The 15,282-nt window shown below is 39.9% G+C and overlaps 1 protein-coding gene across 1 annotated transcript in view; it reads left to right on the forward strand.

Annotated features, from left to right (window-relative positions):
* Positions 1-15,282, forward strand: part of CPLX1 (complexin 1) — a 108,884-nt gene that overhangs the window by 800 nt on the left and 92,802 nt on the right. Inside the window, exon 2 of the mRNA XM_038124178.1 lies at positions 192-294. Within this exon, the coding sequence (XP_037980106.1) occupies positions 264-294 (31 nt within the window). The 5' untranslated portion in view covers positions 192-263. The remainder of the gene's footprint in view (positions 1-191; positions 295-15,282) is intronic.

The following is a 15,282-nucleotide window of genomic DNA, read 5'->3' on the forward strand; positions in this document are numbered from 1 at the left end:
GCTGACCGCTCGCCAACATGCAGCTCTGCTCCTCGTCGTGCAAAGCAGGGGCTGAAAGGATGGAGGGCTGGAAACTTGTCTGCACTCAGACAAAGGGAGGAAGGCCGTGGGGAGAGAGCTGAGGAAGATCAGGCATTAGCTTTTTCTTCTCCTAGAGACACTATTCCTGTTTTGATTGTGCCTCTTTGCAGGCTGCCTTCCAAGGATTCCCAGTCTCTGTGCATGTGAGGTGTGAAGGTGGGCAGGACCCCAGGCAACAAATCATGGATTTTGTTATGAAACAAGCTCTAGGAGGTAAGTGTGATTGGCAAAAAAGAGGCCACCTACTCCTCCCCTTTGCACCCAGAAAGAGAGGGGATAGTCCACTGTGGTAGGGTCTGCACCTGTAATACCTTATTGAGGACTTGGAAGAGTATGCCTGTCACTGATTCATGATCCTGGAGTGGAGTGTTTGAAGAGTCTGAGCAGGAGAGGGCAGCAACAAGCAGAGACCAAAGCCCAATGTCAGAGAAGAGACCTCCCGTACAGGCTGTGCTGGCCCTGGGTCATGCCTAATTGGCACCCTACCACCTGGATGCATATCCTGCTGTGCAGTGTGCAAGTCTTGATTTGCTTCTTGCCATGTCACTGAGGCAGCTATTATAAAGGATGAAGACTGGTTTAGGCAGAGTAAGCCCAAAGAGTGAGTGACGTTTTGTCTATGTGTGTAAGCCTTCTTTCATCTTTGCCCCAAAGACTGGCCAAATCCTGGACAAAAAATGCCCAGTGCAAAAAATTTATGTCTCTGATATTTTGAGAGTTATTTTTAATAAGAACACTACCACATGAAGGATGGAAATGATAATAAAGTATTCCTACACACTTTACCTGTATTTAAGGCCAATCTTCTATGGGTCTCTGTATATTAGCTTATGTGTGTGAGGAATTGTTCTAACCTAATGGTGTGAATAGAAAAATTAGGGATGTGTGTAGGAGAAATTGAAAACACTGAACAAATATTTGGGAATGAGGTTCCTTTTTTCTGCCACAGCTACTTTCTAGGCTCTTTGACCTGGACATTTGGTCTAAGCAATGGCCTAAGGATCACTGAGGTGATGCTAGATGCTGCTGGGAATGGAAATATTGGTCTCAGAGGGAGTTGATCATTCTCTCTTGTATTCTATCTCATGTGTGCATTTTTCATTCTTTTTTCTTGAAGAAACTGTAGAATCATGGGGCTGTGTAAATGTTTAATGTGTGGTGATATTGATGTCATATACAACTTCAACATTTACTGCAGGATTCTACCCAATGACATGGAAATAATGTTTTCATCTCTGAAAGTGGTGGGTGTTTTTCACCAGAGGAGCAAAATTTTCACAGTTAAGAACAGAGGAAGCAACCAAAGTTTTAGCTGGGGTATTTTGAATAGGGAGATCAAACTGGAGAAGAAAGGGACTAATTTGTTTGCACAAAAGAGCAAGGTATGAAGACATCTACATGTGAAGGTGGCAGTCTGTGTGGTAGCAGTGCTATGTTTCATTTCACTCTTCAGTTTTGAAGGAGAATTCGTGTTAAGATGTGCAGGCTTTGCACTGTTTGATGTAGTGCAAGGTTGCTTGCACAGAATTGAACTAATGTACCTGCAAACTAGAGATACAGCCACTACAGCTGTAGTTCCATGAATCCAGTAAAGGGAAATAACTGCTTACAGACTGCAGTTAAAGGTGGGGGCAGGAGGGCTGCAGCAAAGGAATAACATCTATGATGGCTGCTTTTTTCTGCAGCGTGGTGACTTAGCATGAGTTGGAAGCAGTGTCTGCCTATGCTTAACAGCCTTCACCCTGGGCAGACTTTCATTCTAACAAGATGTTGTATGCCAAGGTCAGGACTTGTATGATAATAGGACTTTCTGAGAAGGTAAATTCAAAAAGCATCTTTTTGTGAAGTCTGAGCTCCTGATGTCTGTCAAGATGCTGTCCAGGGCACCAGCTCTTCTGCCAGATGACTTAATGTGTCTGGAACTTGCCCACTTACTCAATAAAGAAGAAGTCTCTGCAGAGTGGTAAAATCCAGGAAATGCTAATTCATTAAGCATAGAGTCCTATTTTTAAATTACAAATAGTTTCAACAAGATAAAACAAGATCTCCCAGTGCAAATATAATACAGAAAATAAAGATGGTTTTGGACACTGGTTTCTCCCTGGGATTAAAGCCCAGGCTGAAGCAAATCATCCAAGCTGGCCAGACTGCACAGCAAACCAAGGACTAAAGGTTATAGTTTGCTTCCTTAGTTTTGGGGCCAGAACCCTTTTTGTCTCCAGTTCTGATATCCAAAGGGAGATTTACTTAAGAGTTGGATTCAATGATCCTTCTGGGTCCCTTCCAACTCAGAATAATCTGTGAACTGTGTCCACAAGGATGGTCAAACTGAGCAGAGCACCAAATCTCTAGTCGATAGGCTTGCTTTGGGTAGGGTACGTGGTCTGATCTGCTAGTGACCATTTTTACTGTCCTCGCTTTCTGGGAGGTCTTTAGGTGGATTTCATTGCTCTTTGATTTTAGTTTATTATGGCTTTTCCCAGAATACCTCTGAATTCATTCTTCTGTTTGATAGGATCTTTTGAACGGTGCAAAAGTTCTTATATAATTCTCATAATCTCTTAAGGCATTCCTGGAAGAAAGAAAAAAATACTGCAATTTTGTCATTAAGATCCCCTCTAATTTACACAGAAACAGACCTGCTATAGATTCTGCTTGCAGAACACCTACAGCTAAGGTAGCTTAACCCTTCAGCTATCTCAGATGGTGAAAATTCACAAAGGCTGAGGGCCAGCTGGATGTCCTTGACAGAGCATAATGTAATGTAATTTTCATAATTCATTTTTTCTTCCCAGCGTACAGCCCTAAAATTAAGCTTAGGCCAGTTTTTGATAGCTAAGAGCCTGGATTTGAAAACTATTTGCAGAAGGTTGCTTTTGACCTTTTCCTACTGTACAGAACTATGCAGGTCTCTAAAGCATTGGAGGAGTGTGGAACCAGGTTTTGTCATAGGGACTGGTCAAGTAAAGTACTGATAGAAAAACATCATTCTCATACCTCCTAACTCACCTTATTGGGGAAGATGAGGTCTCACTCTCTGCTAATTAGCAGTCGCACTAATGCTTAGCAGAATGCTTCTGTGGGAGTTTTGCCATTGCCTTTGAAGCAAACTTTGAGGATATTAGCCTTGTCTCTAATGGCATAGAATGATCAGATTTGCTTTTCTTTGGAGTTTTGCCTATAAGCGAAGAAAGCAATGAGTTGTTTTAAAAGGTAGATGAGCTAAGTTAGCAAGTTAGCAGCCAAGGAAAGGCAGTTATGTGTTGACAAGTTGCTTTGTTTGAAAGTTTGATGAGGATATTTAGGTTTTGTGAAATCAGTTTGACAGGTTATTGTATTGTTGAGGTAGAATGTGTCCTTTCCCTGGCTGTTGTTAAAGAGGGTGTGCAGAAATCTGCTGTTTCTGTGCAGTGGAAGGTCATTCTCTGCTGTGCCAGCACGGGTATTTTGCTGCTGTGTTGTCAGCAGAGTTTCTGCCTGAAGGTTGACCAGCTTGAAATGTGTCTTTTTAAATCCATGGCCTCTTCATGGCAAAATCCTTGACCCTTTCATTATTTCATTAGCAGTGGGGACTGTGGTCCAGGGAAAAACAGTACAAAATAGCAGGTTATTTGGCTGATTTCCTTTTGTAGCTTTTTTTTTTTTTTTTTTTTTTTTTTTTTTTTTTTTTTTTTTTTTTTTTTTGGTGCTTCTCAGACCTTTCAACACCCTATATGGAAGTCACACTATTTATTGCGCGACAGTGATAGAAGCCATGGAGAAGTAATGATGCTTATTAGCTGTGTAAAACAAGAAGAAAGTAGCAAGAGGTTAAAGGCTTAAAATTGCTACTTCTTCTCCCACACCAAGGGGATAAGTAACACCAAGGGGATATTTTGTACTTCTGACCCTGCTACATCACAGACATTAACAGAGGTGTGTAGCTAAGATAATTTGTCACTTTGCTGTTCCTGTGACAGTTATTTAAATGAAGACAATCAGAATAATTTAATGACTATATTTTACATTAGAAGTGCTCTTTTCCAAGCCAGGTCAGAGCTGGGCTAATGTTACCATGATCAATGTGTATGATTTCCCAGGAGAGAGTAGGAATTGGAGGATCTGGAATGGGTCCTGGAGGAGTTCAGCTGTAATACTTTTCACTGTGCATTGCTTATTTCTTCTAAGTTTGTATGAAAGCAAATTGTGCACTAGTACCTGACTCTCATGTTGTGTTACGTTGTATCACTTCCTCTGTCACTGCTGGCTTGGACAAGTAGGGAAACTGGTTTGAAATAGAATGAACTTCATGAAGCTCTTCTTGGTGTCATTCTGTTACTGGGTGATTTGAGGGCCAAGGTCTGAGATATTTTATTATGAAAAAGAAAAGAAGAAACCTATGGAAAGTGAGGAGAATTTACTGTAATCGTGATGTGTTTGAAGAGAGAGAGATTTCCTACTGCAGAAAGCAACATTCTGTAGACCAGAATATTGTGAAATTGTGGTATACAGAACACTAAGTAGCTCTAAATATGATGCTGCACAGAGCCCTTTTAATGCGCTACTTTTATTGCCATGAATGGGAGAAATGGCAAGAACTGGATGGTAAAAAGTTGGAATGTCTGCCTTAAATACTGAATTTTTTTAATATCAACCTGTGGATAAATTATGCAAATCCTTTCACATGTAACTGTGCATATGAATAGTACTATCTAAATTTCTTCTTCATGCTTTCAGCACCCCTTGAATTCATAGTGCAGTGCAACCACACTAGATATTCACTATGATAGATAATACAGGCATGATTTGCTGATTTATTGGCAGCAGTTTAGAGTGGGGACTTTGCTTCACATCCACTTCTGTCAAGAATCAGTGGACATTTGTTTTGGTTCAGAAGGATTCTTAAAATACTATAGGCGCAAGACAAATGCAACCAGATTGCCATCTGTAACGTGCCAGCAGGGTGGCACTGCCTACTTCATATCCCTTACCAGAATTTTGTTTCAGCTAGGTATATCACAAAACACAGTCCAGAGGGAGTCCCCTTGTTCTTGAAGACAGACAGAGATCCAAGCCCTCGTGAAGATAATGGGATTTAAGTCACTGTGTGACTTAAGCTCTGAAAGAGCAGCTCCTGTGCTGAGCTTACATTAAGGAAGATGTGATAGTGCGTGAATGCCAGATAAGCCTGAATGAAAACCACACTATTGTTTAACATCTTAGCAGTGACCTTCTGTGTATTCTACTGCTGTATTTGCCTGACTTCAGTAGCTTGTGAAGTGAGGATTAAGTCCTTAATTTTGCCTGCAGAAGTTAGCAAGATTGCTTGCAACCAAAGGTAATACACACTTGTTCAGGGTGGAACATATTGTGAAATAAACACAGGGTTTATTTCACAATGCTCCCCTGTTTAAACACAGGGAGCACTGTGTTCTCCTTCTCCAACTCACTCTCTTGTTCCTCACATTTCCAGTTCTCTGCTGAGCCTCTGTGCTGCACTGGGACCTCATGCATCAACTAGGCTGTGCTCCACTGCTTATGTTAATGTGTGAAGTTCTGGAGCAGGACAGAAACAGTAACTTGCAAAACTGCAAGTCCTAATGCTAAGAACTAGTGCTGGTATTGACTTCTGGGATCTCTTTTGTCTGTCATCCTTGAAACATGTAACACATGAGGTCTTTCATTTTGCAGTCAGGCGCATCCAAATCACAAAGACTGGACAATCTGGCCAGAGACATGAGATCTCAAGACCACTGTAGCATGTGATAGATGTTGGAAGGCCACTTACTTTCATTCTCAAATAAATTCCACCTGTGTTGTGTGTAATTCTGGGCCCCATAAATTAAAAGTATTTTTAAGTGTGTTAAATACATCCAAAGGAGGGCAAAAAAGCTGGTGAAATGGCTGGAATGAATGTATTCTGAGGAGTGGCTAAGGACCTGGTTTTTCTGTTTTGGAGAAAAGGAGGCAGAGGGGTCACCTCATTGCTCTCTACAGCTTTATGAAGAGAGGACGTGGAGAGGGAGGTGCTGATCCCTTCTTCCTGGGATCCAGTGACAAGAGGAAGGAACGTGGGGTTGACATATCTGTTGCATACATTTTTCACAAGGAATGTTATTAAAAGTGTGTTTTTCCCTAATGTAAACTGGTGGCAAAGACTTTTTCTTTGAGAAATTTGATTAAGTTGCAAGATGTCTTCCAAGGAAGCAAATGGTTGCTGTTGAGATGATACCAGAGAAACAACTACAGTGATGGTCAGCTGATTTGTTGCATCCATGATCCAAACTAGGAGATGAAAAACTGACCAGGTTCATTTTTCCTGTTTCTTTCTGGAGAAAGCTTCCTTTTATATTTGCTTGCCTCTGTTTAGCCTGTTGCTGTTAGACTCACACAGCGCTTTCCCTTGACTCTGCTGGGATCTTACCTATGTTTGTCTTGTGTTTGTCTTACTTGCAAGCAGGCACTGCGAGCAGTGTGCTTATTGAAGTATCCTTGGAGGAAATGTGTAACCTTCAGCTGATTGTAGAGATAGGCCACAAAGAGCTTAACTAAGATTTGTGCTGCAGGCCATCTGCTTGTCAAAAGTCTGCTTGGAGTGGAGTGACATGGATAATCAGGAAGTTTTCTCTCCCAGAGAGGGAGAAATAACAAAATTTCACACATGTTAAGTAGTCTTTCTAGGATTGATTCATGGCAGAAAAAACGATTCTTCTCCTTGGTTTTTCTGTCCACTTTGAAGGAAGTTTTGTATGCTTTTGATTTTAATATCTGTTGCTGTATACATGCTTTTTTTTTTTTTTTTTTTTTTTTTTTTTTTACCTTTCACAATAGAAGCAAAGTGGTGGTTTCTTGCCAGCTGCATGGTTTTGGCACAAATAGGATTTGTCAGTGCTGAAATTTTAGCCTGCATTGCATAGGGAATGCTATCTGCAGCAGTGGATTTGGAGCTGGGCAGGAGCCTTATGGATGATGTATTAAAGTTATTGAGATCTTCCTGGTGAAATGGGATGCTCCAAATATAAGCTACTGGCTTGCATTTGTGTTGGTTCTTAAGGAGACAGAAGTTCAGGATGTAGTTCAACTATTAGCCATGGAGACCTACTCACTTGCTCATGTGCTGGCAAAAGCACAGACATTAGAGAAGACTGAGGTCTGTGGAGGCTGATATGCATGGGAGGGCTTTCTTCTCTGACTAGAAGGGTAAGGTTTGAATTCATAAAGCTGTGAAATCAAATCTATGAAGGCTACCTGGGTTTAGAAGTCTTGCTGAGTGAAGTCAAGACTGTGTGGTCTGTATTTGTCAGCACTGCAGTGAGTACAGGGCTCCAAAAGCTCTGAGTAATCTCTGCAAACACTCTCCACTAAGGGAAGACAGGCATCCTGCCCTTACTGAAATGGGAATGTCTCTTTCATTCTGGGGTACCCCCTAAAGGCAAAAGCACAAAAATCCACCCTGGCAACAAGATGATATCACAGGAAATTTCATGTGGCAGTTGAATGGAGATGAGAAGTCCTCCATCAGTGTTTGAAATATGCCAAATTGTTGAGGAAGCCTGGAAGAGGAATGGCAGTAAGCAGGGAAGGCTGGTAGAAAGAAGGGGACAGATCTCTAGTGTTTTACCTTGGCAAAAGCCATGAGATTGGCTTATCTCATGTCAGAGGGCTACATGCAAAAGGCATGTTCTTCTGTTTCATGGCCAAGGTCCCTTCTCTGAACTTTATGTGATAGTGTTCAGACATGAGAGGGAATAAACAGTGATGTTGAGACTCAGACACAAATACAAGCTCTAGTGTTACCTAGGGTGAGAATTCATATTTTTTCAGGCCATTGGAGAGAGAATATGGTTCACGAAGTGGTAACTTGTATTTTAGCCCCTCAAAGCTGCAGAGTTTCTATGCCCACTTCCAACAACTGTAAAGACCCTCAGCAGCATGCTGAAGGCTTTTCCAAATTCTTTGTCTCTGCTCCTCTTTCAGTGGTGGGGCAGAAAGTACTCTGCCTTAGCTTTGGGTGCTCTTCTTTGAGGTGAGGCTGCACCTTTGCACTGCCTTTGTATATTCATTCCATGTACCGAAATCAAGTGCTTGATCAAGGCAACACAGCACCTTAAACATTTGCTAACTTACTACTTTGAGCACTTTGCTGGTTGCCATCATACTTTCTCACGTACAGTCTGATTGTGAGAGCTTGGAATAGTCAGTTATGTTTCTCTCAGGTTAGCTTTTGGGTTTGGAGTGTGTGTCTCAGGATACAGAACATTGCTGAGAAGGCTGAAAATTTCAACTGATCACTGAACAGATGCTCATGTGGTTTGCTAAAGGGTAACAGCTGAATTACAGAGATGGCAAAGGCTACTGGTATTTTATCACCGGTACAAATCACAGTGCATATTAGAAACAAAATACTTCAAACAAATTGTGTCTCTCTGCTGCAGAAAAATTGACAACCACCCTGTGCAATTTGAGGATTATTTTTTTGTTCCCCTCTCTCCTGTATTTTTAAATGAGCTGGTTTTGAGTTGGGTGGATGCTGTCACTGCAGAAGTGCATTAATACAAACAACAGATTAAATCTGCTGACTTTGTGCATCATTTTGCGATTTGAATTTGTCATTACCTACAAGAATGAATCTGCTTAGTAGCTACTTACATTTTTGCATCATGATTTGAGTCTCGTGGCTTATTTGCAGTGATACTGACCTTGAAGGAATGTCAAACATACAACAACATCAACATAAATTTGGGATTCCAAGGGCTGTGAATTACCTTATTTGGAAAATAAGGGAAGAAATAAACAAACAAAAAAAATCCAAGCGGGGAATGATGGAGCTGGTTTGATAACTTCAGTCTCCTGAGAGAATTAGAGCAATGAAGGGGAAAGCAGACAATAATTAAAGGAAAAAGGATGGGAAAGAAATGTGTGTCAATGCACACGCTGACAAATAGTTGAACTGCCATGTCTCTATGTCCCTGGATCTATCTCATTTTTTTGTTTTTGCTGGTGAGCTCAGGCAAATTTGACCAGCAGAAAAGACGTTTGTACCTTCTGTTGAAGGTAATTGAGTGTGAGATGGTAGTCTTAGTTTCTGGCCTTGCCTGTGGGAGAATCCTGGATATGCTTGGGAAGGTCACTTGATGTCTGTGTTAAATGGTGTCCTTCCCAGTCTCCTTGCATAGAAAGCATTACAGGACACCATTATCCTAAGACAACAACAGACTCAACTAGACACATGCTCAGCTCTGAGCACTGCCCTTCTCTTCAAGGGAAGTAAACACTATTCTTCTGTCCTTCTATCACTCCTTCTGCTTCTTAGTGCTAGACAGAGCTGGACTTCTGGACTTAATGGACTTGAAAATTTGTCCTTGACTTGATATTGGCAATGAAACTTTCTTGCTGTTTCTACTTCACTGCCATGGTGTCACTGCATATAGTGTGAAATTTTCTGCACACTGCCTGAAGGGGCAGGAACTGGGTGGGACTGCCTGGCCACTGTTCCAGTGCTGGTCCTAGGTGTGTCTGTCTCTTGAATTCTTTGAAAATGCATATATTAATCAAAATCTTAATTTGCAGGAGGACTTCGGAAAGGTTTTACTAAGGCTGTGTTGGTTTTTGTTTTTAATAAAAAGCTTTTAAACACCTAAGTTTGTTTTTTTTCTCAACAGTCAAGTAAAGAAGACATCTTGCAAACAGGAAAGACTACATGAGACTAAGTCATCATGTCCAAACCAATGTATATTTTAATCTCTGGCAGTTATTTACTCTATGTTGAAGTTAAGTTTATGCATGGTACTCTTCCTTGTGTCTGAGTGAAGTGTTTTGTTCTTTGTGAATTAGATTTTTCTTTGTAGTTTCCTTCAGACTTTTTAAAATCTGAATTAAAAAAAAAAAAAATCCCGAGCAGAATACAAGTAAGTAAAAACAATTGAAGAGAAGGAGAACGTATTCAGAGATTTTGCCAATATATGTATATAGATCCCCTTCTACACAGTTGTAGCTGGAATAAAAGTGATTGGAAGGATATTTAGAAAAAATCTTGATTTAATTAGAAATGGATGAGTATTTTTAAATTTTGATTTGTCTTTTTGTTTGTTGTTTTTGAATTTTCTGAATTCTGTATACTTAAAAAACTTTTCTTGACAGTTACAATTTTCTCCTCTGTATTTTCCTTTAAATATCAGATGTTTCTGTTCCATGTTGCTCAGGCTGCAAAAGGACAAGATTAAAAGGTACATGAAAGAAAATTTATAATTACATGGAGATAGATTAAAATGCTGAGGAAAAAGGTTAAGCAGGGACACCACTACTCTCTCTAAATACATGAGGGAGGTGAACACTGCAGTGAAGGAAAAACTACTTAATGGGAGGGACAATATTGGTGAAAGGATAATGTGAATAAATTGGCCATGAGCATCCTTGAGTCAGTAATTATTGTCGCTTGACTTGTGGGAGAGAAGAGAGGTGCTCTCTGTTGGAATCCTACTGCTGCAGCAAGCTGGAAGAAATGGAAACTGAGTCATGGGTGCATTTGAAATAAATGTACATGCTCAGAGATGTAGGGCCAGTGAAGCAGGAAATAATTATTGGTCCTGAGTACCTCAATAGAGAGTTCATGTCTTTGCGTCTTCATTTGTAAGATTGTCCATAATAACAGAATTTACCTAAAAAGTTTTTACACTAAATTTTTAGTTTTTAATTTTTTTTTAATTTTAGTTTTTTAAATTTTTAGTTTTTACACTAAATTTTGATTTTTTCCTAATTCGTGATAACATCTAATGGTGTTAGAATGCAAACCTAGCTTAGTGGGAACCAGCATTGTGTTCTCCTAGGTGAATTATTACAGAGCTGTGGTAAATTTTCCCTTTTCTGAAAACATTTTAGCCCCTTTGTGTTTGTATAACAGAAGAGGTTAGCCAGCTATATTATGTTCATGCTCATGGATGATTTGAAATCAGCTTTTGGATTCAGATTGAAAGTAATTTTATTTCAAAGGACTTGGTGGATTTACAAATTAATTTCTAGAACAGATGGCTATACTGTGTATCTTTACAGCTGTGGTGTTTCAGGCCAGGTAAGAATTTTGAGTTTCATATTACAAGCATAGCTTGAAATTCCCTCCATGGTGACTTTTACCTGCAATTTACATGGAAACAGCTGTTTTCAATGCATTTGGTAATTTTTTGGTTTTATACTTCAGTTGAGATAAAAGCAATTTAAGAACTAGGTGTTTCTCTGGGACCTCTCCCTGGTTTTGAACAGTTGTCTGAAAATAAGATGTTCCATCATCCTCAGTACCAATATTTACTATTACCCTGATTGTTAGACTCAGATATGCTCCATAGTTTGTCACCTGCTCTCTGCTATCTCAATATTCTAGATTCAGGCTCACATTATGGTATGACTTAGGATATAAGTCACTCTTATCTAGGCAGCGATTTCAGAGAGTGCCTTGTGCTGGCCCACCACTAGGAGAAACTCATGTTTAATATTCAGGACTGAATCTCTTGGGCTCTCTTGTAGCCTTGTGAGGCTCCTTCCCCATGGCTGATAACTTTTCAAGTCTCCTTCAAACTGCCTGACTGTTTCAGGAGTGCCTTACCCAACCATTACCTTCAGCAAGGGCATGCAGGTGAGTGGTAGAAAACCAGATCACTGCCATTGCAAGATGTTGGCTTCTGGAAGAGGATGAATGTGCCATCCCTTTCTTCTGATTGTGCATCTTATTATATTGCCAATGAACATTGTGCCAAGCAGAGATCCCACATCTCTCTGAGCACCACATCAAGGTGTTTAACACCTTTTTTGGTCATGTGGCCTGAGATCCCCTGTTGAGGACACAATGACTTGCCTCATAGCTGAGGTGCTTGATTGGGACTTTTGGTTTTGTGTTTTGAATGTCATCTGGTAGAACTTTACAGGTGGTACTCCTTCTGCCCAGTACTCAGTGTCTCTCTTCCAAAAGTTGCATGTGCTCCTGCTATGCTGGCAGGTGCAATAACAGTTGCTTAAAATAGGTGGGTAAAATGTATCCTCTTGACCACTACCACAAACAAGAATGTTCTCTTTCCACACAGGAAAGTGAAGTCAAAGTGTAAAGTTTTGACTTTGCTTCACATAGTGAATCCTCTCCCTGGTTTAAATGTAGAGTATGTCAGTTTCAATCCTGTTTTTACTCCAGCTGACTGTTGTGAACTGGCTGCCCTGAGTAAACAACACCCATTAATTTTTTCTCTCTGTTACAGGCATCCTGTCTTATTATTAGTTCTTATGTAGTTATTTGTCTATTTTTTATTTAGGGACCACTTTAGTGTACATTTTGCTTTGTACAAGATCCTTCTATAATGGGTCATTTTTATGTGCTCAGAAAACCAGTTCTAACTAAAAGACAGTAGAACTAATCTAGCCCAACAGGGATGATCTCTGGATGACCAGGGAAACTCAGGGCTTGATTCTGCACAAAAACATCCTGGGCACTCACACGCACTTCTTTGATACAGTATAATGTAATTTAGAAATTTCAGCTGTCTTTCTTGACAGAAATCTGTCAATCTACAGCAGCTGAGGACCAACATTTTTTTTTTTAATTTCTTGCAGATGCAAATAAAATAATCTAAGGGGTTTTTTCCTCTTAAAAACTCACAAAATTCCCCTCAAAATCTCATGGCTTGGAATATTTCTTGTTTTCACACAGTCTGGAAAGGATAAGTCAGATCCATCACCTCCATGTGCATAGAAGAGGAATTTATGGCATATTAAGGATAGTATTATGGATGGTCTGGCTAACCTATGAATGATATTAGTTACATAAGATCTCAAACATACCTAAAGTGCAGCATGGATGCTGTGGAGTGAAGCAATTATCTATTTTGCTGTCTTCAGTACAGAGTGACCTAGATTCTTTCTTCTTTTTTTTTCCCGTCTTTTTCTTTTTTTTTTTTTTCCTCCATTTTTCCTCACAGGGTGGCCCACTTAGTTGATTAAACTGCAACTCAATTATAACTGGTTATGTTACAGTTGGGAATAAAGCAGATGTAAAAAGAGTGGCGCTGATAACGTAATTTATTTTTTGCCTTGCTGGTTGGCTGTAAATTATGATTAGGATTAAGTGGCAAACATTTGGTTTAGTAGCTTTTGGGTGACAGATATTTCACAGTAGCCTTGGCTGGTGGTATGGAATGCAAAAGTGATTCAATGAAAAGGTGTGCATTTAATGGCAAGAAAAAAGAAAGGTTATAATCTATAGTTTATAAAAGATTTGAAATAAGCTTTAAACCAAAAGAAGTCCAAAGTCAGTAAATGCAAGGTAAGCATGGTTGATATGTTGTTTGTAGTGAATACATGAAACACATTGACACTTTTGCATTATTTATAACTTTCATGCAGTGCAAATTCTCTGATAAATCATTAGAAGCATTAGGAGGGTAAATAAATCATCCAGGTAGGAGGGGCTCCCGTACTGCAATCTTTGGTAATAAAATTACCCTTTAAGTTAATGACAGCCAGATAGCATGTGGTCCATGCTAAAAACACTATCGTTAATGAAAACTGACATTGGCTTAGTGTTGTGTAAATTTCCTCATCTATTCTCTCTCTTCACTCAAGGCCCAGGAAACAAACTAAAAGCAAATCTGTTCAGTGCAGGGCAACCTGGAAAGTAAAATTCCTCTTCCCATGAAGTTTAAAGAGGGAAAGGATCCAATAAGAACCCATAAACCCTGAAGACATGTAGAATCTATTACATTTCTAGGCAAATATCTCTTGGGAGTTATCTGCAGCAGGGATGAAATTGTGGCTGGAACCCAGCATCAGATTTATGCAGGGACTCCAAGTACCAGGACCTTGGAGTATGTTGCTGTGTTATGGCATCACTGTTGCCACATGCACATTCAAGCATGATGACTTAAACAGGTGAAATAAAGCAATGGGAATTCTGCTGTTACTTCTTTCTCTGACAGTGGGGAAAACTGATTTTATAAATATATTTCTTAATGGCTTCTTGATGGAAGCCAACCCCTTCCTCTTCTGAAAATTCCATTACCCAGTTTAAGCTTCAGTATCTTGTTGCTCAGTTTTTGAAAGCCATCTCAGAGCTGGAGAGTTTGTTCTCTGCAGTGTGAGGTAGCTGCTGTCCTTATCTGCCTGGATTCCCATTTGGCTTCAGCAAAACAGGAAAGAGGTGCCCATCTATGGCAAAATCTTCCTTTTATCTCTTGGACGATAAGAACTTTCTCAGGGATCAGAGAAGAGCTGATGGACAAAGGCCTTTGGAAATCCTCCGTCTTGCATTTGTGCTGAACTTCCCTATCAGGAAGGAATGGGCTGGTAAGGAAGCAGTATGCAGATATTCTGGGAGACAGTGTACAAGGCTGATGACTGAGTTAATTGGTTATGACAAGGGTCAGATCTGCTCCAAGTACAGCTCACTTAGAGCAAAAGAGAAAGATCACATTGCTCCATCTTCAAATAATTTATAAGAGTGAAATGCTATTCCTCTTTGTAGGGCATTCCTAGTCTGTTGAGAAGAATTAATCAGAGATACCAAAGAAATAATAGATAGTCATGTTATTTGAAGACCTTGAAAGTTCTAGAAGGCCTTGGCTTAAAGATGGCTGACATCATGGGGAAGGCCACACTTAATTTCAAATGGTCTGTGCCAATTGAAATTTGAAGTATCTGAGACACACACATAATTTCATATTCTTTTCTGTGCCTCTTCTTACCCATGTTTTTATAGTGACTTTAATGGTTAATTTTCTTTCCTCTCGATAGCTGACAGGCATAGACAGGCATTGGCTTGTCTTTCAGTCTCCTTTTTTTGGTTAATTTTTAATTAACCAAATTTTTATTTAACCAAATTTAATTTGGTTAATGGTTAATTTTCTTTCCTCTCGATAGCTGACAGGCATAGACAGGCATTGGCTTGTCTTTCAGTCTCCTTTTTTTTTCTCATGCCAAGAACCCTCATGTCAGAATGTTATCTCTTTGATTTACTTTTGTGCTGAGATAGCACTACAGCCACTTAATGGGAGAGCTTAGGAACTGTCTCTTGAGATGTATCCACCAGGATCAGACTATCCTCATCTAAAATGTGGTGCCTAACAGGAGGATCTAATTGGCATCACTTATCTCAGCTACTTCAGGACTAATTGGCAGTGTCCTGAGAAGGCACAGAGGGGATTTGTTTGTTTAGTCATGCCCAGGATCAAGAATGCTTTACATAGTCCA

Source organism: Motacilla alba, chromosome Z, assembly GCF_015832195.1.
Source record: "Motacilla alba alba isolate MOTALB_02 chromosome Z, Motacilla_alba_V1.0_pri, whole genome shotgun sequence".
Lineage (NCBI taxonomy): Eukaryota > Metazoa > Chordata > Aves > Passeriformes > Motacillidae > Motacilla > Motacilla alba.